This window comes from Macrosteles quadrilineatus, unplaced genomic scaffold, assembly GCF_028750875.1.
Source record: "Macrosteles quadrilineatus isolate MER2022 unplaced genomic scaffold, UCM_ALF_1.0 Scaffold_46__1_contigs__length_943047, whole genome shotgun sequence".
Taxonomy (NCBI): Eukaryota; Metazoa; Arthropoda; class Insecta; order Hemiptera; family Cicadellidae; genus Macrosteles; species Macrosteles quadrilineatus.
In genome coordinates, this window is record NW_026542639.1 from 526,682 (window position 1) to 553,185 (window position 26,504).

Sequence of the window (26,504 nt, forward strand, 5' to 3'; positions counted from 1 at the left end):
TATGATGGTTCTTGCTGGTTCGCGAACTCATTCAAGTATATGAATATGAATATATGATTGTGTGATTAAAGAATTCAGATAGATGGATAAGCTTAGATTAAAATGTAGATACATGCTCGCCCTACGCCTTTAATAAGCCAAATACCATCAAAATCGGACACAATTACAAAAACCATGCTATACCTACGGTAACAGCTACTTCCCTATAGGGAAATTTGCTACAATTGACCCCAAAATGTTGTTTTAATACTTTTAATTGAAATTGCGACCATAAAAAGTATTTTAAAGTATTTTAAGGTATTTTAAACCAAGTATGAATGGAGATGAGTGTAGGATGAGTGGCGCGATCTTGTAGTCTTGTTAGTGACTAAGTCCGGCATATTCCTTAGACACATCTGTTAATTTTAATAGTCCACAGCTAATGGCAACTAAGGGGCCTACAGTTTTTATAGTGGATTTCGAACCAAATTTTTTCCTCGGTATTAACGTATTGGTCTAATTATCTGGATAGTACTGCGGAAAACTGGCTGGGTAGCAGAGTGGTTATAGTGCTCGCCTACTAATCAAAAGGACGCCGGTTCGAGCCTGAGAAAAGTCAGTAGCTTTTTGATGGTTCGAAACTGGACCCAGCTGTTCCTGATCATTGGGCTTTAAATAAATGATCCTGGCTAATGAAACAGCTGATCTTAGTCAGTAACAAAGCTACACAGATCATCTCACACCATCTAAACTCACCCTTCACTCATATTTGGGTTAAAATACGCACCTAAGTGGCGTCCCCATCTTAATGATTGACAATTGACAATTGAAAGTCATAGTACTCACTAGTGCGTACGTTAATCCACATCAGGGAGTATACATAGTAATAGTATAAAAAGGATTTGTATATATACACTTACACTATACCAATATAGTATGTTGCTAGCAAAGTGCATTGCAGATTACGGTGCAAGATGGATGGGTTCGATTTCCCATTTCCAGCACATCTACAAAACAAATGGGTTTGGACAGCCTTATGCGTTATTTGCATGAATTATGAAATGCAATTTCATATAATTCATACAGCGACCAATTAAATACTTGGATTAATAAATATATAGGATGGAGAGGACACAGCTAACTCACCTGATGAAAGGTTGCAGACGAGTCAAAGAACACATAAAATCACACACATAATAATACTTAATATTTCGCCTCTTTCAGAGGCTTCTTCAGAAGTAGGCATTACTGAAGAAGCCTCTGAAAGAGGCGAAATATTAAGTATTATTATGTGTGTGATTTTATGTGTTCTTTGACTCGTCTGCAACCTTTCATCAGGTGAGTTAGCTGTGTCCTCTCCATCCTATATATTTATTAATCCAAGCTAAATGCTTTTTCCTAAAAACATAACAATTAAATACTTGATGACTTGACTTGAATGCCTGCGTTCTTATGAGTTAGAAAAACGCTAGCAGAAAGGAGAGGAGAGGAGAATAAAAACCAACATTATTACTTTACTATACAAAATAAGCATTTTTTTGTTGATTTGTTTGTGTGAAACATGTGTCCGGTGATAACAAAACGTTAATTTTAGAATTTTATTAGCGTTCTTTATCAGTTCCGTCAAAAATTGATAATACGATATTCTGTATTTCAAATTTAAAAATTTACATTTAACCATCAAAAATGATAGAATGCAAAATAGGTTTCATTGGAGCAGGAAACATGACTAAGGCAATTGTTTCTGGAATGCTGGATTCTGGTAAGGTTATGCATTAGCTGTGATTTCTGATAAAAATTATCAAGGGTGATTACTTTAAAATCAGCCAACTGATAAATTAGTGATTCTTTAACTCATGTCCTTCGTCTGTTATGTTAGACCAATTCAATTAATATATTTGTGTTTTCAGGGATAGTGAAACCAAACTTAATTATAGTCTCAGCGCCCTCAAAAACAAATTTTCCCTTTTGGCAAGAAAAAGGAATTGCTACTACTCATTCAAATGGTAAGTTAGTTATACACATTGTACTATAATTCAAAGAGTAACTTTAAATTTGAAGGATTAAAAACTTTAAGATGGGTCTAGATCGCCGAAATCTAGCTGAGCACGTTTCGGCAATTATTTAATATGTCTACAACGCGATCGTGTAATTTTTAGATGTCTACGAGTGAGGAGAGCAAACAGCTGTATATACTCGACTTAATGCAGAATGAAATCAATTCCTTTTGAAACCAAATAATCAGCTCTTATTTATGCAGGCCATTTGGGGAAGTTAGTTCGGGTTTTATGCAGATTCCTGACTGTATTAAGTGTTTTGAAGTGAGGTTATATTAGGAAGGTAAAGGTTAGGTTCATCCTTTAACCTAACCTTTAACTTATCTAATCTAACCCCACTTCAAAGCATGTGTAATCTCATAACAACTTAAGTCATAATTCACTTTATGGTAGGCCTAATGCATTTTCTAATAAATTAATTTGTAAATGTTTACTAACTTATACAATGGCGGGCATCAATTCAAGTGATTCAAACCAGATATTTGCATTGTTGCAATAGTTGGGTCTGTGCTTGCGGGATAGGTAGCATTGTGAGGGGGGATAGCTTCGTTTAACCCTTTTAATCTAATTTTAAACCCCTTGTAATTTAATTTTCCAAAAAATGCTAGAGTTAATTAGGCTACGGTACTTATTTTGTCTGAAAAGTGCTTGGCTTGCCATGGGGGCAAAGTCTAGTATGCGAGGAAAAAATCTGTAAAAATAAAATTTTTCATCTCAAACTGCTAAGGAACAATATATCGAGCCTTGATCGTATGAGGAATTGAAAGAAACCATTGCTGTTTTTCGAAACAACATCCGAGTCAATTGATGTACCCATTTAAACTCAACACAATCAAAAGTCGTGCCGGCACGATTTATTATCACTTAGCATTATTCGGAAGAAACGTGAATAACGATATGTCGTTCCATAGCACTTTTCGGGAAAGATGCACAATGATATATCACTGTATAGCACTGAAAGGGTTATTGATTATTGCAAAACTCTTCTTCCGCAGCTCTACAGGCCTTGGTGGCCTTTGGCTTCCACTAGAATTCGCCTCCAATCGGCTGGATTTTGTGCCATCTCTCTGCAATTTCTAACTCTCAATATACTCAGGTCATCCTCCACTTCCGTTTCTGAGTCCATTGAGCATTTCTAAGTCTGTTCCTGTATTTCCATCCAATCTCCGAGACTCATTATGCAAATGTGTAGCAATGTTCTTTTGACAGTGTGAGGTTGCTAACCTCACGCCCAACCCCCATCCTGGGGGACTAGGAGTTTGTTTAATGTATTTATGGTATTTATGGTATGGTAAATCCTCTCTACCCTCAGGCGCACATGTCATGGCCATAACTCGTCCTGGAGCACCATTTAAGTATGTCACCAGTGATATCCTGAAACTTACCACAGGCTACACCCATGATGATCATGTCATAATCTTTGCTGGTACGAATGACATTTTGCCTGACATGCAAAGGCAGTCTGTACCCGACCTTGCAGACATTAAACATATCGCCAAATCAACCAAGGTATCAGTAGTTTTGGTTCCTGCAAGGTTTGACACAACTTTGTCACATAAAAATATAAAATTCTTTAATGGAGTGTTACAAAGGCGGCTTAGAGAAGAGAAATACATAGATATTGTGCATCTAAACTGGCAAAGAAGAGAACACTTCACACGTCATGGCTTACACATGAACAACCATGGTAAATCTATTCTGTCAGAGAATCTTGCTAAGCTTATTTGCAAGCACCACTACCTAAATTCTGAATCAGAATCTCCAGATGCAAGTTCTTCATGTGAAAATCAGTCTCGAGACTCTTCAAGTTGCCCTACTGTTCCTGCTGCTATTACTAATTCCACTTCAACCCAAATGCTGGATGGCTTGCCAGGAGGGCTCACTAGACAGTCAACCGTGAGGAGGGGTTCTACATCTCCAAGCTCTTCTGACGAGTTCTACGGCTGGGACACACCAAACACAGAGAAGCAGCGACTTTACCGAGATGTCCTGTGTAAGGAAGATGGAAAAAGTGCAGTGACAAGTGATACTTCCATGCCTAACATATTGTCTTTGGAGCAATACCCGACACTTCTGCGAAGGTCAAAAAGGGTAAAAATGAAGCTTGCCAACTGTCAGGTTAAAAATTCTGTCAAAACTGTTAAAGATCAGGTTCACTGCAAGAGTCCGGCAACCGATACACATCCTGGAGCTTTTTTAGAGATAAATTGCTAGAACAAAGTAACTTCATTAAAAAATCATTTTTGCATCTTAACATTGAGGGAGTTTTCACTAATGCGTCAAACAAACTAAATGAGTTAGAAATATTTCTAAGCTGTAGCACAAACAATGTAATTGGTATTTCTCTAAATGAACACTGGCTATCACCAGATTGTGTATCGCTGCTGAATTCTTTAAATGGTTTTGTCTTAGCAGATTTCTTTGCTAGGGAGAACATGTCTCGAGGTGGATCTTGTATTTTGTTGAGAAACGGTATAGATTTTAGAGTAAGGAAGGATTTAGCTAGTATTAATGAAAAGTTTGTTTTTGAAGGATCTTTTGTAGAGATTTTAGAGTATAATTTAGTTTTTATTTCAATTTATCGCATTCCAAGATACAATAATGCTAATTTATTTCTGTCAAAACTAGAATTTCTACTACAATTGCTCAAAAAGGAAAAGTTAACTAAAAAAATTATTATTGCCGCTGATTTCAATATTGACATTCTAAAAAATGACACCATATCCAATAAATTCATAGAAATTGTAGAAAGTTATGGATTTCAATTTAATTTTAAAAGCCCAACTAGAATAACAAACCAGAGCAAAACGTGTATAGATAATATAGCAACTAATATAGTGTGTGATATATCAAATGTTCTGAATTTAGACTTAAGTTTTTCTGACCACAATTGTTTGATGTTGGAACTGTGTTTCTGTAAAAAGAAAGGAAAGTCTAATACTGTAAACAAAAGGATTTTTAATGAGCAATCAATGGCACAGTTCTCAAAAAATATCCTTGATGTACAATTTAATTTGACCAGTGGCAATGCTGATGATATTTATAATAATTTTCTTAGAGAGCTCCTGTTAAAATTTGATCAATCTTTCCCATTAAAATCTGTTAAAATAAATTCTAGTAATTCAAGTAAGTGTAATAAAATGTGGATAACACCTGGCTTAAAAATATCTGCAAAAAAGAAAAGACTATTACATATGTTGGCTAAAAAAAAAAGTGGTAACATTGATTTTAAGAATTATGTTAAGAGATACAAAACCACTTTTAACAAGGTTGTCAAAGCAGCTAAGTGGCAGGCCAACAGCAATTTCATTAAAGTGTCTGACAATAAGGTAAAGGCTACTTGGTCTGTAGCAAGGAGACAGCTAGGTTTAGGCCAGGCGCACACAGGCGATTTTGAGTTGCGCAACAGTTGCCCGACTAATCGGGGGACTGTTGCGCAACTCTCTCGGAGACCCTGATGTCTAGCGACAGTTGAGCTGGAGTGCGCACACAGGCAACTTTTTAGTCGCGGATCTAGTCTTGAGACGTGTTTGACATACATTCGTTACAGCGTTCCGAATGGATTTCAATGATACAGCCGTAGTATGTGCTTTGTTGCTGAAGTTTCGCGCGCGAAAGAAAAAGAGAAGATACTGGGTTCATCCCATATATATATAGTGAGCGACTTGTGAAAGGACAGTTTCAATGACTTTAAATATAGTCGGCCTCTTCTCAACTTCATCAAATAATTGTTCGACATCCTCATCACGCACACTCATACTTGTAATTTTCTAAAATCTTCACACAAGAGAGCAAACACTAGTGACCGTTCTGGCCACGAGTAGTTGAACTCCTGGGGTGAGACTGAGCGACACAGCGACTATTTAGTTGCATGTGTGCGCATCTACACTTGTTTCAATGGATACCAAACCTGGAGCGACAGTCCCGCAACAATTCAGTCGCAGAGCAGTCGCTGACAAATTGGGTCCGGGAACATCGGTTGCAACAGTTGCGCGACTGTCCCCAGACTGTTTTCTTCGTGTGCGCACTCCAATTTAAAACAATGTTGAACATTTTAGTCGGGCAACTGTTGCGCGACTCAAAATCGCCTGTGTGCGCCTGGCCTTAGAGAGTAACAATCAAACTTGTATAGAGCTAGAAATTGGTAATACCAGGATTGATGACCCTAGGGAAGTGTCACAATATTTCAATAACCATTTTAAAAACATTGTAAATGAATTGAATATTCCGAAGATAAATGTAATAGAAACCATGAAAGAATATCCATCTTATAACTATTCAGATTTTTATATTGAGAATTTTTCTGATGATTACATTAGCAAAATAATAAAAGGTCTGAAAAATAAACCTTCTACAGGCTGGGATGGAATACCTGTCCAGTTATTGAAGCAAAATTCATTAATACTGGCACCGGCATTGAGTAACATCATAAAAGCATCCATTAGCAGTGGTGTTTTCCCAGAAAAACTTAAATATGGTAATGTCATTCCAGTTTTTAAGAAGGGATCAAAAGTAAACATAAATAATTATCGACCAATCACATTACTCTCAAACATATCAAAAATTTTTGAAAAGGTTATGTGTGATAACCTAAGTAGATTTCTTGAAAATAATTCTTTCTTTCACAATTACCAATTTGGCTTCAGAAAAAACATGAACACTCAAACAGCTCTATCAAATTTTGTTAACAAAACCATGTTGGCCTTGGATGAATCGCAGTATGCAGCTGGTGTTTTCTGTGATTTGTCTAAGGCATTTGACTGTGTCAATCATGAACTTCTAATTCACAAACTTAGTAAAATTGGAATAACAGGTAACATTCTTAAATGGTTTAGATCATATTTGGCAAACCGTAAACAAAGAACTCTCATCATAAAAAAGGGAATAAAGTACTATTCAGACTGGATAAATATAGAATGTGGAATTCCTCAAGGCTCAATTCTGGGGCCTTTATTATTCATCATCTATATCAATGACTTGCCCCAAAAAATTCTTTCAGAATTAATACTTTTTGCAGATGATACCACTGCTTTTGTGAAAGGCAACTCAATGTCGGAAGTGCAAATTTCAGTTAACAAAACTTTGGAAGATCTCCGTGAATGGTTTACAGCTAATGGCCTGGCACTAAACAGTGATAAAACAAACGTCTTATTTTTTTCAACAGTCAAACATGACAGATATTTCACAACAAAAATTTCTCGGAGTGATCATTGACCAAAAACTAAATTGGAAGGAACATATTGATTATTTGTTAAAAAAATTAAGATCATTCTTTTTTGCTTTTTCAGTTCTTTCTCAGTGTGCATCAAAAAATGTTATCAGAATAGTTTATTTTTCCCATGTAGAATCGATTTTGAGGTATGGCATTACCTTATGGGGAAATTCAAAAAATAGTAAAAAGATATTTTCAATGCAAAAAAGATTCATTAGAAATATGGCAAACGCTAAATTTAGGGCTTCCTGTAAAAAACATTTAAAAAATCAGTCCATATTAACTTTCCCCAGCCTGTTCATTTATGAAAGCCTTAATTATGTCCATGAAAATAAAAAAGATGTTGAAAAGTTCTTAATAAAAAATAAATACAACACTAGGAACAAGAACCTTTACAGTTACCCAATCCATCGGACAACAAAATTTGAAAAATGTCCTTTTTATACAGGCCTGAAGCTGTACAACCATTTGCCGAATAAATTTAAACAATTGGCAGTAAATGTTTTTAAAGTTAAAATTAAAGAAATTCTACTGGATAAGGTTTATTATTCCATCTCAGACTTTTTAGCAGACACCTCCTTGGGATAGTCATTGTACATTTTATTGTTATTGTAATCTTCTATGTTTTATGTAAAATGTTTTTTCCATTGTATTTTATTATTAAGATTTATGTAATTGACAAGACACCAGTTACTGCTATAAGCACCCAATGTAACGTTATTTGTGTCAATAAATTGATTTGATTTGATTTGATTTAGAGTCCTCTTCTCCTAGGTCAATTGCTTCCACCACAGCTTCCAGACCCCGATCTGGCCATGGTTTAATTTCAGAGTTTCCTTCTCCTAGCCTTTGGGTACCCAAACCCTATCGTACAAGGCAGTACGTGCGGTGCTTATTTGATGGCGGCACTTCCTCGCCATGACACAGCACTATCATCGGGCTCATGAGGACTTGCTGAGTGTGACCCCGCACAACACGGATCACGGATCACCACGGATCACCCTCTCACGCCCCCTTGGTGTTGTGGCCTCAATCCGGGATTGCTCATTCGAGTTACCCCTTATTCGCAGCTGTCAACCATATCTGATGGAACGTTCGCCATCCGCCAACTGCGACCCGCCCTGTACATGAGGCTCGGTTCCCCTATTAGAGCTTGGACTAAAGGGGAGGGATTGCAAAACTGACTAGTATATTTAGTGTACTCTAGCTGACTCCTTTAAACAACGACTTTCTGGTCGATAAAAGAGCACAGAAACCATCTGCTTAGGCCTACTATATAGTGTAAAAAATGATAACCTATTCAAATTCTTCAAAATAATTGTTCTATTTCTGTTTGTTGTGAAATAGCCTATCTGTTTGTTTGGTTACTAGTTTCTTAAATTTTGAAAGTTTAACACACCAACTGACCAACTCATTTTTTGTTTATTTATTTAAAACAAATCACAACTATTTTATATTTTAAATAAAGGTGAATGGTTGGTAGGTAGGCCTACCTAATACATATTAATTCATGGCCTTTGATGAATTTGCTTGTTGTGCTGGCAGACGTTAAGATGTTGAATCTGTTTGTGTCACAAATTGAAGGTTATATCAAACTGATTCAAACTTAAATCTGTGTTCATTTACCTTAAAATTGGAAAGTAGCTAGGAACTAACGGAATCGGTGTTTAACTTGGGTAACTGTAAAACAACCTAGGCTGTTTAGAATGAGGTTTCTATTTGGTTACTATCCCAAGCCTATGAGAAAGCCTAATAGTATGATAGGTTTGGTTAGTTTATTAGGCCTAAGATATTATTATTATGGCGGTGAACTTTGTTAATGTCATAAATTGTTCGTTTTGATACGTTGCAGTGTGAATTGAGTTTATTGAAGGTGTTAGTATTCCTGATTGTAGAAAGACATATACCAACAGTTGATTAAGATCAATTTAGCCATGTTTCTTAAAAGAGTTTTTCAAATGTTAGAATGAGTAGGTTACTGTAAGAAATCCATTCTCTTTAAATCTAGTTTTTGCTATTCTTGGAACCATATAGACTAGAGTGATGTAGCCATGATGTAGAGTGATGTTCTTGGAACCATATAGACTAGAGTGATGTAGCCTAGTCCTAATTCTTAATTATTTTTTCAGCTGAAGTGGTGAATAAATGTGATGTGATAATGCTTGGAATAAAACCTCAGTATTTAGACGAAGCAATCAAAAGCTTTGACCCAGTTCCAAACAATAAACTTTACATATCGATTCTTGTGGGGATTACTATCGAAACTTTGAATGATGTAAGTTTCCTTCAATCATATTTCACATCTTAACATAGCTATGTAAGCCATATAATAATTATTGTTATGATATCCAATACCGGTTCCACTCCTTAAAGGTATATTGTTTAGTACTAGTGTACATGTTGCTCGAAATCGAGCAATCGCAATGAAGTAAAGGAGTTATTTAAAAACAAATAACTTATTTAAGAACAAATATAAGTCATACATTCCGATGAGTTTAAAAGAGTCAACTCAAAGATTACGTAACTAATGATAATATATAGGCCTACTCACAATGTACATAAAAATCCAATATAATAAACATTTCTTGTAAATATTTTATAATTTTTCAAAAGCTGATCTGGCTTTTAGTGTATTGTAGAAAAATGTTTCCCTCTTATAGCCGCAATAGGTTGTCCATGTTGGTCTTTGTAAATGATAATTATAGTCTGCATGGTATCACCCTTTGTTGCCAGTACGATTACAAATTTCAGTCTTTATTTTTAATAGCACCAAATAACCATTAACTACCTGATTTTCTGCTTAACATCTCTGTCACAATTTTACAATTAACATATGTTCTTCTTCTCACTTTTAATTTCTGACAACAGCTGGAGTTTCATAACAATGTTTGTTTCCCATGTTAATCTTATGGAGAAATACGAAACTTTAAAGGGCCCCAGGGCCTCACTCTCTAATCATTTCCTTAAAAAGAAAGTTTCCTGCACAACTTCACGTTACGCTCTTTCCAATGACACCAAAAACATGTCAATCGGTTCAGTAGTTTCGGAGGAGTAATTGTCACAAAAAACCTGCTTGCGTATTAAATAAGTAATAGATTACTTTTCAGCTTGCAACAGATACATTTTTCAACACGTTTGATACAAGCCTAGATTTAAAACATTCCTTCAATTTTTATTATAAAATTTCATTTATACTTAAATTTTACCCTTGAAATGTTATAGAAATTTTAACTCTTGTAAAGTTTATAAACCAATCTTTAAATGTTTTTTTGTTGGTTTTTTTAATGATATTTCTTTGCTTGTATTGTAACCAGGCAAAATTTCATACATTGACCGATAGTTAACATTGTTAAATAAACCAGGACGATTTCCGTTTACAGAAACTGCGGACACAATTTAGGTTCACTGAAGCTGGTCCAGAGCCTTGGCGTATCGTCAGAGTTATTCCTAACACGCCAATCATGGTTGGGGCGGGGGCCACAGGTTAGTTTAATATTATTTATTATACTATTAACTACCTCCTTATCTTCATGACGTACCAAAATTAATTACCTTTTCTAGGTGTGACCATGAAATTCATTTAGTTTGCAATTTTTCACAGCGTATGCAGTGAGTGAGGGAGCCAGAGCTGAGGATAGTGAACTAGTCAAGACAATATTTTCTGCCGGAGGTCTGTGTGAGATTGTGCCAGAACGGCTGTTGAACCCAGTTGGAGCTCTGGCCGGGAGTGGTCCTGCTTATGTAAGATTTTGAAACTGACAATACAAACTCCAAATATCCGAATTCCAGCTCCCTGATTATCCAAATCGCTTACAAAAAGAAGTTTAAAACCATAAAACTACAGTAGGCCTGTTGTGATTCATTACTAAAGAAGGCAGAAGGCCTGCTCGTACATTATCTTGAAAATCTCCTGCCATTGTGTGGACTTCAATATCGTTTCCGTGGTCACAGAATCATCGCATCACATTGTCTTTTGAGATCGCGCCAAAATCCTGAACATCCCTCGCAGTCTGGTAGATTATCATCACCAATGTGTGACACAGAAAATCCGTCATCTTCTTCGGCAATTATGGCAAAAGCGTACACTTTTTTATCACGTAACACTCACAAACGCGTTCTGCTGTCGCGATTATTGTTAAAGCTCTGCTTGATTTGGCATATTTTCTATAAATCGCTTGAATTACGTTAAAAATCCAATCATCCAAATTTTTATTATTTGAGTGTGATACGTGGCAATAGATTTGGATGGTTGGAGTTCTAAGGTACAGTAGTATGGTTCCTAAACACAGATTTGTGCAGGATCATACACTCACATAAGAAATTAATTATTGTACACATGAACCTATAATACGCAAGATGTCTCTTTTTTATATTTAATCACATCCTTGCTTCAACAAGCATAAAATAACAATGTTAAGCTGTGTTGAGTGTTGAATGCCCATAACAGCAAGGGTTAAGTAGGGTACACAGAAAAGTGGGGGATGCATTCATAGGTTTAAATAAAATCGGTGTCTAGCGAGACCAGATACAAGTTGTAGATCTTGAGGGAGCCACTCGTTAACTGCCTCTCTCATGATCTCTAATGTTCCCTCTCTCATATTTATCCTCCTCTTGCTGGTGGGATCGCTTCCCATTAGTGCATGGCTTGTGTTTGTGGATTTGAAAACTGCTATCAATTATTGTCTGAAAATTAAATCATCGAATGATAACCGAACTATACTGTTTAAAATATTAAGGTGTTTGTTCTTAGTGTAGTTTTAGTGGTTTAGCCCAATAAAAATGTACAATCCTGTTAGGCCTAAATGTAGACATACCTGGATTGTTTCCACACTTTCTATACTTTGTGTTGAAGATTTCTATTTTATTTTAAAAGAAATAATAGAAAACTTTAGAACGTATGTTATACAGTAGACTCCCTCTTATCCGGACATCGGTTTAACCGGACTACACTGGGCGGAAATGACATCTCTTTAACCAGACAATTTTTATCAGCACATTGGAATAACCGGACTAGATCGGCAGGAAGTGGGTGGTACTGAAACGACTGTTCTCGTGGGAAAGATTTGAAACCAGTGATCATGTATGTAAATATAATGCTCTCCTAAATTTAAGTCAAATACTGTATACATACAGTATGCATTTAAATGGTCCGTTTTAATGAGTTTTTGGGGACGTCGGTTTAACCGGAAAAACCGTTATCCGGACTGGCCTCGGTCCCAAGGAGTCCGGATAGGAGGGAGTCTATCCGGACAGCTGTCTGCTACAATATTTTCGGAACTAAAATGAATAGCGCTTAGAGACAGACCTCTGGAGAAAGCTTAGAATATTACGGAAAGAACGATACCTAACTCGATCCAGTTCAATCCGATTCAGTCAGTCATAGAGCCTTCGCCGTAAACGATGTCTGCGTGTCGAAAAATCGACAAGTAACACTACACAAAGTGTGCTGCTTGTCGAATTTTCGTCAAGTAACACTGGGAGGGTTAAATCAATATTATTGACATGAAACTGGGCTTAATGGTGTACTTATTTTACAACTTGAGTGTTTCATTCTAATGTTGTTAGGTATACTTGATGATTGAAGCCCTCTCTGATGGGGCGGTAAAGATGGGAGTGCCGCGAGCCCTGGCCACTCAGCTGGCCAGTCAAACACTGCTGGGTGCCGCCAAGATGGTGCAGACGACAGGAAAACATCCTGGACAACTCAAAGACGAGGTTTGCTCTCCAGGGGGCACCACCATCACTGGTATACACGTGTTAGAGAGGTCAGGAGTGAGGTGGGTATTAGCTTTGACTGTTATAGACTGAAGTAGACTAGCTGCTGTAGCCAAGTTTTTATTAAATGGCTTTTTTTCATTATCTATATAAATAAAATTAGAGTTTTGTCTGTACATTGCTCAGAATCATAAAGTTTTAGGTTATTTTTACGTTTTATACATTAGAGAAACCGAAACAAGTCTCATCTAAATTTCTGTCTGTCTTCCCGTCTGTTACGACCCAAGAGCCATTTTACGCGGCCTACTCCTGAAAAACGAGAGTACCTATCAAGTTCAAAATCTTTTTAATGTATTCACTGGATTGGCAAGATTGTCTTTAGCCATTAAAATATGGCGTCACCACTTTGTAAATAAAATGACGGTTGTTTAAAAACCCAATTTTGTGCGATTTTTTGTAAAGTTTTCTCCTAATGTTAAGCACATATTCTTCTATGAAATAACGAACAGCTGTTCAAATCAAGATTACTTTTCTTCTAGCTGTCACTGATATGTATACATTGAATGTTGTTTACAAATACTGCAACCATTTCCGATCACGTTTTGAAAGCAAATCCAAACCAATTAAGATTAAAAACGTTTTTCCTTACATAACGGATTTAATTAATAGCAAGTGCAATAATATGTAGGGTAACAGTAAATGAAAATAGAGATTCTTTGTGTATAAAATTGTTCTTGAGTTTTGATAACCGGGAAATAGACCTTGAATCAGTGTTGTACATTGCTGGGAAACTTACATTTTTTAAATGAGCGTTTTCAGTCGAGACTCGGCACACGACCGACGCGCGTCTACTTGTCCATAGTAAAAATAAAAGTAGGCCTACCGTGTATTTATGTTTTATTCGTCATGTATATAAGTGTACAGTTCGAGTATGTGTTTCAAAAACTCCAAGACGCACATAATGGGGAAGCTCAAGACCTTATATTAGGACTGATGATGGCGATTTAATTTCGCCGAAATGCATCTCCTGTAATAGGATACATTAGGATAGACCGGCGGACACAGGTAATTTAGCCTTTTATTGATTGTCATACCGATCCGGAACAACAACAAACATCATAAAATGAAGTTATGTATAATAAATTGTTTGGCCAGCATATCTGAAAATATGCAAACCAATTGCTGTTCTTTATATAAGAAGGTTTCAACTGATTACTATAAGATCCCCGTGCATAGAACGGGTACACAGCTAGTTTTGTATAAAATAGTATTGGCAAACTATGACACATACTTTCTCACATTAGTCTGACATTGAAATTTAACATTCTGCTACTTTGACAAGAAAAATAATTATCCTGGTTAGGGGGAGGGAGTTTATTACCTTGTTAATTATACTTGTTTAGAACTGTTTTTCAGAGTCAATTATTTATTTATCGGTCACCTTAACGGTAGTTGAAATAAAGGTATACATTTTCAACAGGTTTTTAAACATTACCTGTTTGTTTCCAGGGCTGCTCTCATTGGTGCAGTTGAAGCAGCTACAAATCGCTCTTTTGAGCTAGGAAATAAGTAGGCCTAAATACTCAAATATAAAATGTTCCTTGAGTTATAGTTCACACTGAGGAAACAAGATGTTAGCTTCCATAAAGTAAATCAATAACTTCCAGTGTTCAACTTCCCTTGATGGAATGTATTTTTTAATAAAAAAATCAACATATCTTATTATTGTTTTCAGTTGATATTACATAAGTATTGAGCTCAAGCATTTAAGCCTACCTTCATTTCTCAAATTGTATCTTATTTTGTTATATACTTTTTTCTGTTGTTTAACTTTTGTTAAGTTACTGTGTGTTGTTACTTTTTGTTAACAGTGCTTCCATAGTATGTAAGAAAACTTTGTTATGCATTTTTAATTTTTAAGTGTGTAAACACAAGCAATTTTCACAGCAATATTTGTGCATTTTGCAATATTTTGATTATGTGCAATATACCCAGCTAGGATCAAGAAACAGTTTAATTCTCATAGATGGGAAAATAAGCTTGAGGAAAATTAAGCCCATAAATCATATAATGAAATGAAAAAATAATATAAATAATATAAAATAAATACAAACATAAATGTGTTTCAGCTACCAAGAAACCCTCTCTATTCTGCTCCAATGTTTCTTTTATATACCAGGCTTGAAATAAGCCTGATTTTCCGTCACTTTAATCAGTCAAAAGATTAATACTCTTGGTGGGTGACAACTCTGTTGTATTTGAATAGGTAAATGCTAAAGAAGTGTGATTGGAGAGGGTCTTGTAAGCTTTAGTTTATTTCTGACAGATCTAAATTAAAGAATTGTCTGTTTGGGATACTGTCTTAGATTTTGTATTTTTATTGTTCTGCCAAAACTTTTTATTCAGAAACTTCCATATTTGTAGCAATACTGCCGTTGATTGATTTTCATTCATAAGATCAGTGTACGTAGAAGACTGCCTTGAAAATTCAATGAGACTCGAGGGCCCTGGTAGTGGAAATTGGGGGGGTGAAATTGGAAAAAAGGAAATACAACCGAGGAAGGAGGATCCGTTGAAATTAAGTTCTCAGTAGGATTGGAAAAGGGACCAACCATTTACGGGTGCCAGATTGCTCAAGGTGCACAACGGGTACCACAATCATAACTGATTGTTGGAAACCCTACGAGCATCTGGCAGTGTACCACTTAACACTTGTGACTGTAAACAAAAAACGCAAGGATTCCTAACCCGAAATTATTAAAAGAGTTGAAAAATACACAATGAAAAATACATGCAAGCAATATGTGTTTTAAGTACAATAAATTGTTTTTTAATATTGAGGTACGATTTTTTTACTTTCCCTTGTTCATGACCAAGTTAGTTTATGAATTGAAAACAAAGCTAGCCCTCATGAATAAATATACGAGTCTATTGTCCAATTATTGTAATAGTACAGAATCTAAATAAAAGTCAAATAACCATGATCTAAATTTTATGTTGTTTTAATTTTCTAAGCTTCTGTGTTATTGTATGGTCAATGCAATGGAGGAACTTGTTATGTTGACAGTGTTATCTGAATAATTGAAATATTTTAAAACTACCTTAAATTTCATTGGTATCCTAATTGATACTGCACCAAAAACCTACCTGTTAAATAATATTTTCAATAATATTCATTTGAATAAATATTGGCACAGTCATTTGTTAAGGTGAAAACATATTGATAAAAATGCATAGTGTAAAATTTGCAGTTTCAATAAAGGTAATTGACATTTTGCCACATTTAAAAAATCATAAACCTTAGTCATAAAATAGAGGTTTGATTAAAAAATATATACTTTGGAGTTGTACTTTTAATCAATTATGTGGAAAACCTTTTACATTAAATATAATGATATAAAAACCACTAAGATTTTTCTGTGACAATATGTTTCTTTCTTTCTGGCACAAAAGGAACTGTTCCAGGCTTGGAATGGGTACGGCGGTTGGCTTCTCTGTAACAGAAAAATTAACAAATTAGCTAATGATAATCACTGCAAAACATTTATTTATAAAAATACAGAGTAGCTATTCTTAGCTTGTTCATCACTATGGCAAATATGTTTCGGTAGACTAACACCCTCTTTTACATTACATAAATCAACATTCCATCTATATGGACCAGCTGTGGGCAATTTCTTTTTACTGAAAAACAACATAGTTGGATGAGCCAATCACAGAGAGTGATACAGCATTAAACCTTAAACCCAAAACAGCAAACCTGCAGACTAAGTGAATTTCCATTTGTCTGATTGGATTTTTATTCAAATATTTCCACAAACATGACAGATTTATTCTCTATGTAAATAGCATTAGGTTCGACAAGTACTTGGATTTTCTGCCACAGGGAAGAAAATAGTTATTTGTGTAACTAGTGGTGAAAGTGGCACTTTGCTGCACACGAGAGCAATGTTTACGCACGAGCCGCAGGCGAGTGCGGAATGATCTTGAGTGCAGCAAAGGCCTTTTTCACTTGTGTTACACATTATATTTTTCCTACAGTCACTATAAAGCATATAAATAATTAGTCTTTCAAACACTATACAAAGCTTTTTTAGGTTCAGCTGGCAACAAAAATGGTGCCCTAGAGAAAGTAGTACCCGCGGTCCGTATCACTCCGCCATTTTTCCTCGGCAAGAAATTTGCTACGCGTTTTGAGAATATAGTTCCGTATGTTTTAGTAATTTGAAGAGGTTTCCGCGCCTTAAAAAATGCTTAAAAGGTATTTTTTTGGTTTATTAAGATCGTAGGAATATTTTAAAAACGTTTAAAAGAAAAGTCCAGAAAGTTCAGGAATACCGAAACTATAAACACGAAATGACAGGTTAAATCGTAGTTATAATTAGTCAATCAGCTGCTCATAGAATTATTATCTTTAAGTGTTGCCAACCTATTTCCAAGCGTACACGGATTACGTGCATAATAAAACCACGCTGTTTTGTGTTGTTTGGTTGGAATCCTGATGTGCGGCAAAGTATAAACCGTACGGCAAAGTATAAACCGTACGGCAAAGTATAAATATGCAGCAATTAGCAGCTTTCTGTACTATAAACAGTACAGGGAAGCCAACTTTGTCGGGCGACTGTAGGAAAAAAGTTTTTTTTTTTATCTTTATAGTATAGCATGAAATGAATAAATTTGCCAATTTTGAAAAAAGCCAAGTACAACACTAACAGTTAATTTCCTCCAGAACCTTTAATTTTTCAACCAACGCTTCAATGTGCTTGTTCATAAATTAAGGGTAAAAATAAAAAAAAAATAATAATTTTTGAAAATTTAAACACCCTGATCCCATGACCCAATCTTGCTGGTTCACAAACTTATTCAAGTTTATTTTGCCCTACCTATTAATGCAAAATTTCTTAAAAATCAAACTAAAATTAGGCCTACTTGAGTTTTTGTTTTTGTGTTCATGGACACATTCATGACAACTTTAATGAATTATGTTTTTGGCCTCTGGAAAAAGTAAATCGGTCTAGGTCTTCCCGCGCCACCACCAACCTACAGTAGGCTACTTTCCATATATAAGCTACTTATCTTACATTAGTGAATATTTTCTGGCTCAATTTTTGATGTGATGTTTGATATGAAAAAAGTGGATGTTGTGTTTTAGTTTAAAATAAGATCTTTCGGTTTGGCTTTGTTAAAAAGTTGGCGCATGTGGCAGAAACTAGTAATTTAGATCAGTGTACTATTTGGTGGCTTAATTCAATTGTGCATTTTCATTCCAAAACTGGCGACAACTTAAAACATAAGTTCTGCCCACAGTTAACGCCATTATTCATACGGAGATATGCTATGACAACGTACTATAACAGTTTCAGTATACATACTTTCTCTTTGTTTTGTCCCGGATGGTGCGCTGCTCTCTCTGAGCATTGTAGATGTGTTTGGGCACTTGTCTGTGTCGAGCTATCCTCCTAATCTGTGGATGGTTAGCAAACTTCTTCTTCAACGCCTCGTTGTAATTCAGAGCTGCCCTTTCTCTGCCCATCAGCTGAATAAAAACCAAAATTAGGTTGAAACACATATGTAAAAGGTGTAACATAGAGCACAAGGACCTGGGTTTTTACGATATTTTTCCGAGAATAGCAGGCTTACCTGATTGGGAAATAGTCGAAACTAGTATGAGAAACACAAAACGTAAGAATATTCACTGTAACTGACACCATTTTCAACTAAGGAATGAATGAGTTGAAAAGGATAATTTAAACATAATAATAATAATAGACAGGGCAAATCTCTTAATTATTCTTCAAAACACATCAAAAGCTTTTTAGTGTTAAACATCAGAAATTTTACCAAGCAATGCTAATAAAAGGTAAAAGTAATGACAACGAGATTGTCATTCTTGGAAATAACATACCACGCCCAACTTTTCCGATGCCCTTGCTTTCCACAGTCGTATGTTCATCTCATCCGAGGAAGTGGCGATGTATTTGTTGTCCATTGTCCAAGCAACACTGGTTAGTCTCTGCATTCGCTTTGTGTGGTAAATGTCTCTTGAATGTCCCTGAAAATATCACAAACACATAGTTAAACTTTTTATTGTAAAAGTAAAACTAAATTTTTAAATTAATTAAATTGATTTGGATCTCATTACTCTTGTTGTTTTGACGGATGTAGCTTTGAAACATGCGCAGAGGAGAAAAGAAGATATATTAAAAATTGCATTTCTCACAACTCTTAAATTAATTTGATACTGATATTGAGTCTTCCCTTGATTGAAAGGTACAAATTGAAAGGTTTGACTTAATTGTATTGGATCGGTTTTCATATATCACCTGCACATCAATATTTTCCCCATACATCTGAATGAAATGGTAAATAAACATACTAAACAAATTGGGTAATAAGAAGCATAACCAAACATGAGAAAAAGATTTTCATGAATTTTTTTCTATAGAATTTTGACAGCTTTACCTTAGTGACTTCGTAAATGCGTACAGATTTGTCGTAACTGCCGGACACAAACTCTCGGCCAGTAGGAGCGTAGTCAACACAAGTAACAGCTGAGGTATGGTCCTTGTGTACATTCAAGGCCATCTTCAGATTACGACTGTCATATGTGTACAAGCTGAAAATAAACAGTTTATCAGCAAACTGACACATACTTTCTCCCATCAGCCTGATATTAAAATTGAACATCATACTGTGGAAAAACAATTAATGGGTAAGTGGCAAATAGCAAGGTAACTTGATGTTTTTTATGGGGAAATATTTTTGTCCAAGGATTAAAGGACAGTTAAAACAAAATTTTAATAAAAGAATAGCTGTTTTTGTGCAAGTCAGATTTATGTTGTGGTTGTGGTGTTATGGGTTTTATAGGGAAATTACCATTAATAACCAAAATTAAATTAATAAAATTACTGAGGAAATATTGAAACTGTCTAATGCCTACATAGGCCCCACTTTTTGTATTCCTCTATCAAAAACATTTATTTAGCTGTTAACACAATCAGGCAATAGGCCGAGTCAAAGACCTACAAGTTAATGAATTTTTTTTACAGTGTTATTAAACTTCTTCACAGAATAGCAGGGGTCGTCCAACAAGCAAGACTTGATTCCCTGTTGGAAAGTTTTTTTTTCTGGAAGCAGTTTCAGGCTAACCAGTAGGCTGAAACTGGGTAGCAGTTTGGAGACTCTGCTACACCTAGGGACATCTAGATTTGAACCTTTTTTTCGTAACATATTGATTCCTTGAACCTGCAGTTTGGTAGCCTATATTTTCCTATACATATTTGTAACTGTGAGGATTTTTAATTATTTGAATAAAGTGCTCCAAGGGACCTACCCAAAGCTGCTTGCAGCCCAGAGTACTATTTACCCTAAATATAGGCCAGTGCTTACCATTAAAATCAATTATAAAACAAACTTACTTGTAGTCTTCATTGGCGCAGGTGAATGTAAACGCCTCCATCGGGTTCCATGCAAGCTGATTTGTCCGGAGGGCCATCGTCAGTTTACGTAGCGGTCCTGATTCTCTGGTGTCGTACAGAATTACGCTTCTATCACTGCCACACGCAGCTAGCAACAACAATCAAACCAATACATCAAATATTTGCACTCAACTTCAAATTTTATAAAAACCTAGAGCCCTGTCACTGGTTTTGCCCCATTGTATTCATATCAAATCAAATTATCTTTATTCACTTTACATTCTATATCGCCTACATGAATAGTGTCCTCTAAAAAAATGGTTATATAGGCCTACAATTTAATCTAAAAGACTTAACTATACAATTTCACAATTATTTTAGAATGGATACTGTAGTTATTACATTTTTTATTTAGAAACTCATCCATACTATAGTGAGCCAGATTAATTTAGAATTTCTTCAAAAAATGATTGTATCACGTTACCTAAAAGATAAGTCTCGACAGGATTGAAGGCTAAGTAGTTGAGAGAGTCCACATCCCAAGTGAGTGTTCTGATTGGTTCGCTACGAGACTCTTCCCACAGCTGACAAGTGTCTCCGCAAGTGGCGAACTTGTCTCCGTCCTGACTGAAGCTGATACTCAACAACACGCTCTACAACCAACAATATGGTTTAGCAGTTTACAGTACTTTAATAGATTGATCTAGGTACATTAATTTATACTAGGCATACAGTATGCATCAACGTAGGCACATCTGCCAACAAACTATCTGACTTTTCGATTGAGTTTGTTTTCTGATCAAGTTTCTTAATCAACATTTTAATTGGGTTTGCAAACCAAGGATTTTATAAAAAATACAAATTACTTTTTAATACGAATTCTAACATTGGCCTAGGCTAACTTACACACTTTACATAAGGATATGAAATTCTGTAATAAACCCTTGTATAGGTCGGCCGTTTAGAAAACGACCTGCGCAAAATTTTTAGCGCATGTAGGGGAGGTGAAAGAGAGGGAGGGTACTTTCCCCCTCTCTGCCAATGGCCGTTTTCACAAGGTGTGTGCATAGTGACGTCACGTGCGAACTGAACGTGTTTTATTTGACCAAATCACATGTTTTCTTGTAATTTCCCAAAGACTTTCGAATGACAATCATTACGAATTAGCATTGAATATATAACACTATTTAGCGTTTTATATCCAACATAGTGTTGTATTCAATATTGAATATAGTTATTGTGTTATACAGTACAGGGTGCGGCAAAAAACCGATCCATTTTCTGCAGAGCACTGTTCAGCGACAGGTTGTCTGAAAGTGGTGGGAGTAAGCTCGTTGGAAAGCCTACACGATGCCATTTTTTCTAGTCACAGAGCAGTGGTCGCCTGAGCTACGTGCGGTTGTTATGGAGTTGTTTTTAAAAAGTATTGAATTCATTCATTGCAACTCAGCAGCATTAGCAGTTTCGTGCATTATTTCAATTGAGGTGACATGGAGAATTTCCGTTGCGTATAACAATAATGCGGTGGGTTACTAACTTTAGAACAACGGCTTCTGCGTTGAAAAGGAAGCTGAAAGGCCAACCAAAGTCAGATCGGATGCCTATTGGCATCGTATAGGCTATCCTACTCCCACCACCCTCAGACGGCCTGTCGCTGAACAGTGCACTGAAGAAAATAGATCGGTTTTTTGCCGCACCCTGTATATTCAATGGGGGTAGTATATAACATTTTGATAGTGAGTACCTTTTAATCGAAAAACAGTGAGCAGTAAATACTGTAACTGTGGCTGTCTAACAGTCAATATATTTTTAGGTGACCATATACAAATAGTTTTTAATATAATACCTTTTTTGCAACTCCTACTTATGTTTTATATAATTGAAAATCTCTCATTTAAGTAGCCTTAGTAGAAAATAAATAGTTACAAATAAATTGACAAGATTGTTTTTACACATATTTAACAAAAACAGCACAAAACGACATATAGCTTAAGTTGTAGAGATTTTATTACACTTTAATGACATACACTAAACCCAAGCACTAAACTACTAAACCCGTAGGAGAACCCCTCGGACTATGGTTTTTCTTAATAACTTCAAAAATTTACTAGACGCTTACCGAATGGCCTCTCTCGTTTTGCGAAGTGGAAAATCATGACCACAGCAAACTATCACGAATACAGGACCCACCGCAACGGCTGTTGCCGCGATACGGACAATCATCACGAATCTCACCGCGATTAAGATATGGCCGCAATCACAAAGAGTCATGGGTAACTGAGATAATCGCATGAGATTATCGCGGATGTTGCCAGGATTGTGTAAGACGCAATTTTTTTTGTTTTTTTTGTCCTAGTACGCTAGGCACGAGCCTGGGATTGTTGTACACATTACTTTAGGCTAGACCTAGGGGTTGCGGCATTGTCACTTAGATCAAATCCATTGGTGACTTGGCGGGGATCGAACCCGGGACCTCAGGGACTGAAGTCTCGCGCTCTAACCACTACGCCAGCTCGATCCCCCGTGTAAGACGCAAATAACGTGACTGCCATTATAATGGCGTTGCCACCATCGCAAGTAACGATCACACATCTTAGTGACGGCCTTTTATTGAATTTCCTATATAGGGTATAAGCTATTACCGTAGTACTCATGTACCATAGTACTGTAATACCTCTGGACCCGGGATGGCAAGGAGTATAAAAGAAGGTGTGTGCACGCACATCACCCACCCCTCCAATCAGCCAATCAAGTACGGTATTTACTGCTTTACTGTTTTTCGGTTAAATGGTACCATATAACTGGGCAGTATATTCACTCAATGTTGAATACAACGGATATATAAAACTAAATAATAGTGTTATATATTCAATGCTGATTCCTAATGATTGTCATTCAAAAGTCTTTGGAAAATTACAAGAAAACATATGATTTGGTAAAATAAAAGGTAAAATAAAATAAAGGGTGGGGGTGGGGTGGCAGCGGAGTGGGGGAAGAGCCATATTCTGTCTCACTCCCACAGCTCGGTATCTCTCTCTCGCACCAATGCTACGAGGAGGACGCTTTCAAAGAGGCCGACCTATACCTATATATTTGTTGGAATATTAACCTATAACAAACAGATTTAGGTTTAGATTGCCTCGTCAGGCAAACTTTGTTATACAGGTAGCCTATTTTCTTATTTATTCTTTTATACTGTATAAGCTTTGCTAGTTTAAATACTCTGTGCATGTTAACTTTACATTTGTCTGCATTTGCAAACGTTTGGCATGATTTTCATGATTTGCGTTATAGGCCTATTTTATTGTTAGTTGCATGACAAGATCTACTACACTGAATGTGTTGAAAAATCAATAAAGAATTTGAATCCGAACAAAATATTTTCAATTGAAATCTCCCTCTATATACATATAACCTACCGGTAGGCCTCTATTTTATACTCGAAATGGTTTAAATGTTTGCATAAACAGAATATTTGGCCCGATATTTGTAGATTATGTAGATATTTAAACTATTACAAAAACTGTGTTGCGTACGCAATATAAGTTTGGAAGCTACACAGCTTATGAAACTATTCATTCCGTTAAACAGAGAGTATTTCAATCTATTCGTTTCTCACCTTACTAATTATAGTACTGATATTCTCTTCGTTACTTTCAAAGTCAATATCTGTATTCCATATTTTGATGGTCTTGTCATCTCCGATAGACAGCAAATGAGTACCGTCAGAGTTGAAGGTAAGTCCCCTAACACAACCGTCATGTGCTTGGATAGTGCGAGCACACTGCCTCTGAGATAAGTCCCACAGACGAACCTGACGTGAAAAGATGAATGTTAAGTTGTCTAATGACCAAACTAGATTGTCAAGGTTAAAGACAAATTACCAAGTTAGGTATTTATTAATAATTATGGCCTAAGAATCAAGAAGATTAACTTGATTGCCATTATCTTAAGATTGCCATTAACTTAAATAATGTATCGTTACAATAGGCATTGAGGGGAATGAAACATACATTCCAAATTAGTTGAGCTATCAATACCTGTTAATCCAGCTATGCTTGCTTGAATTCACTTAATTCTATTTTAATGTGGATGTCGGTCACATTTTTAAACAAGGGGGATTTGGAAGTGTCACACAAACGTATAACCCATCCCTCTTCATATAAAATAAACAATATAACTTAAGTATTAATAGGTATCAAAATCTCAATAGGCCTAATTAATTTGGCCATTCAACACTTAAGGCAATAGGCTATCTTATGTCACATTTCCATACAAAATGATCTAACTTACTTGTTTCCACTGAAATGTCTACTCGATAGCAGAGCCACCTTAAAAACAATAACTTAAGTTAGCCCAACTGTATTGATGTGATATGTACTGTATATTGATCAATCTCTCACCTCTCCATTGAAATCTCCACTTGATAAGAGAGCTAACTTGTTGGGATGTTTCTTCAAGCAACATATCGCATCTCTATGGCCATCCAAATTTCCAATAAACGGTTTGGCAAAAACTCTCTCTAGCTTCACAGCATTCAGGGCTCGAACATACTCTCGTGGCGCCTCAAATGGATGAAGGCTGGGATCATAGTTCCTTGGAGCTTTAAACATAAAATAGGAATGAAATAGGTAGGCCTAGTAGGCCTAGTCCTAGCTTAGACTGAAATCTGTTAGCCTAGGGCCTATTTAAGTTTAACAGTAATACCAAAATCCCGGTCTGACAGGCCCTAGGGAATTTTCAAAAACGCATGTTGGCAACACTGTTTACCGTGCTTGGGAGATTCCATTCTCCCAATACCTTCCCCCTTTTCTTCCCCTACCTATTGAGCCTATTGTTTGTTCATTTTGCATGGGTGCCGTGACCTTGACAGGTTGTCTGTTCATAACATGTCCGTCTCAGAAGCCCAACGTTAGTGTATTTTAAAGCGGGCTCTCACAGGCTGAGGGTTTAGGTTTGTGTGTTTCTAAGCGGGGTCCATTATTTTTCAAATGGAGTCTCATAGACCCGGGGTTTCAGTATTAGTGTAATTTACAAAGTAGGTTTACTATCTCAATTAATTTAAAAGGGATAATTTATTTATTTTTATTTATTTAAAAAAAAGAGGTTGGCGGCCTCTTTTAACCTTGCATTTGCCCGTCCACATAGACTAAGCGCCCGTGCGTGGATCGTTTACAGCAAAGCAAGGAGTGAGCCGTTACAGTACAAAGGTGAACTGTACTGATTAAATGTTATCGGCAGTAACCAGGATCCGAACCCACGACATCGCTACCTTGGGCCCGAAGTCCGCGACGCTACCGACTGAGCCACCGACTCACTAAAACATTCATTCACTATGGTTTAACTTGCCTAGTTTGGTAACTTGCAATAGGCTAAGTAAGTAACTGATAGGCTACAATAACAATTAAGTGGAGCCTGCACTCACCAATAGCCTATTAGGTAGGCCTAGGCCTACTTAAGTTATTCTGTGGAGATGGTTATATTACATAGTCTATATATTAGTAACTTATCAGGCACAAATAAATCTTATACATAGGCCTACCTTTAAAAATATCTGACTTGGTTTCTCTTAGGTAATGGTCAGGATTTCTAGTCAACACCTTTACTTTCATATTGACATAAAATAAGTTTAATCCTGTGGCACGAAATAAAAATATTAGTCATAATTAAATATAAATCATGGTAGGGAAAACGATTGGAATCCAGTGATTGGATACCACAACAAATATGTTAAGTTGTCAGCTACAGCATAGAACAAGGTCGGCCTAGGCCTAGATGTGAGGTATTTTTTTTATTATTAAACCTAACCTAACAAACATTCACAACACCACAACCACAGGACTCGACGTTCTGTACCCACGAGCACCTCAGCTTCCACAAGCACAGAAGGCCTTGGAACAGTTCCTGGGATAACAGCTATTTGTGTAATAGCTTCACTGTATATCTTTATTGGACCTGTTTAGATAGTTGTTTCTTTCAACACTTACAGTTGCGAACTCTGCATTCGCATTGTGATTTGGTGTTTATTCTTTACTGTTTGTTTACTTTTGACTTGAGCTGTTTGAAAAGGTGTTTTATGATTATGAAAATTAAAGTGTTGTAAGTGTGCTGAAGCTGATTATT

At 36.1% G+C, this 26,504-nt stretch overlaps 2 protein-coding genes across 2 annotated transcripts; one reads left to right on the forward strand and one right to left on the reverse strand.

The window, feature by feature from the left end:
- Window positions 1–1,532: 1,532 nt before the first annotated feature.
- Window positions 1,533–15,803, forward strand: LOC129005950 (pyrroline-5-carboxylate reductase 3-like). The gene is made up of 7 exons (XM_054434990.1): window positions 1,533–1,741; window positions 1,890–1,985; window positions 9,378–9,523; window positions 10,629–10,731; window positions 10,850–10,989; window positions 12,814–13,025; window positions 14,473–15,803. The coding sequence occupies exons 1-7, from the start codon at window positions 1,666–1,668 to the stop codon at window positions 14,534–14,536; spliced, it is 837 nt and encodes a 278-aa protein (XP_054290965.1). The 5' UTR covers window positions 1,533–1,665; the 3' UTR covers window positions 14,537–15,803.
- A 505-nt stretch (window positions 15,804–16,308) lies between these two features.
- Window positions 16,309–26,163, reverse strand: LOC129005938 (DDB1- and CUL4-associated factor 13-like). The gene is made up of 9 exons (XM_054434974.1): window positions 25,924–26,163; window positions 24,785–24,984; window positions 24,001–24,195; window positions 20,866–21,034; window positions 20,382–20,529; window positions 19,426–19,579; window positions 18,869–19,015; window positions 18,336–18,499; window positions 16,309–16,457 (listed from the first exon to the last, which is right to left on the reverse strand). Exons 1-9 carry the CDS (start codon window positions 25,991–25,993, stop codon window positions 16,370–16,372), a joined length of 1,335 nt encoding a protein of 444 aa, XP_054290949.1. The 5' UTR covers window positions 25,994–26,163; the 3' UTR covers window positions 16,309–16,369.
- Window positions 26,164–26,504: the final 341 nt, after the last annotated feature.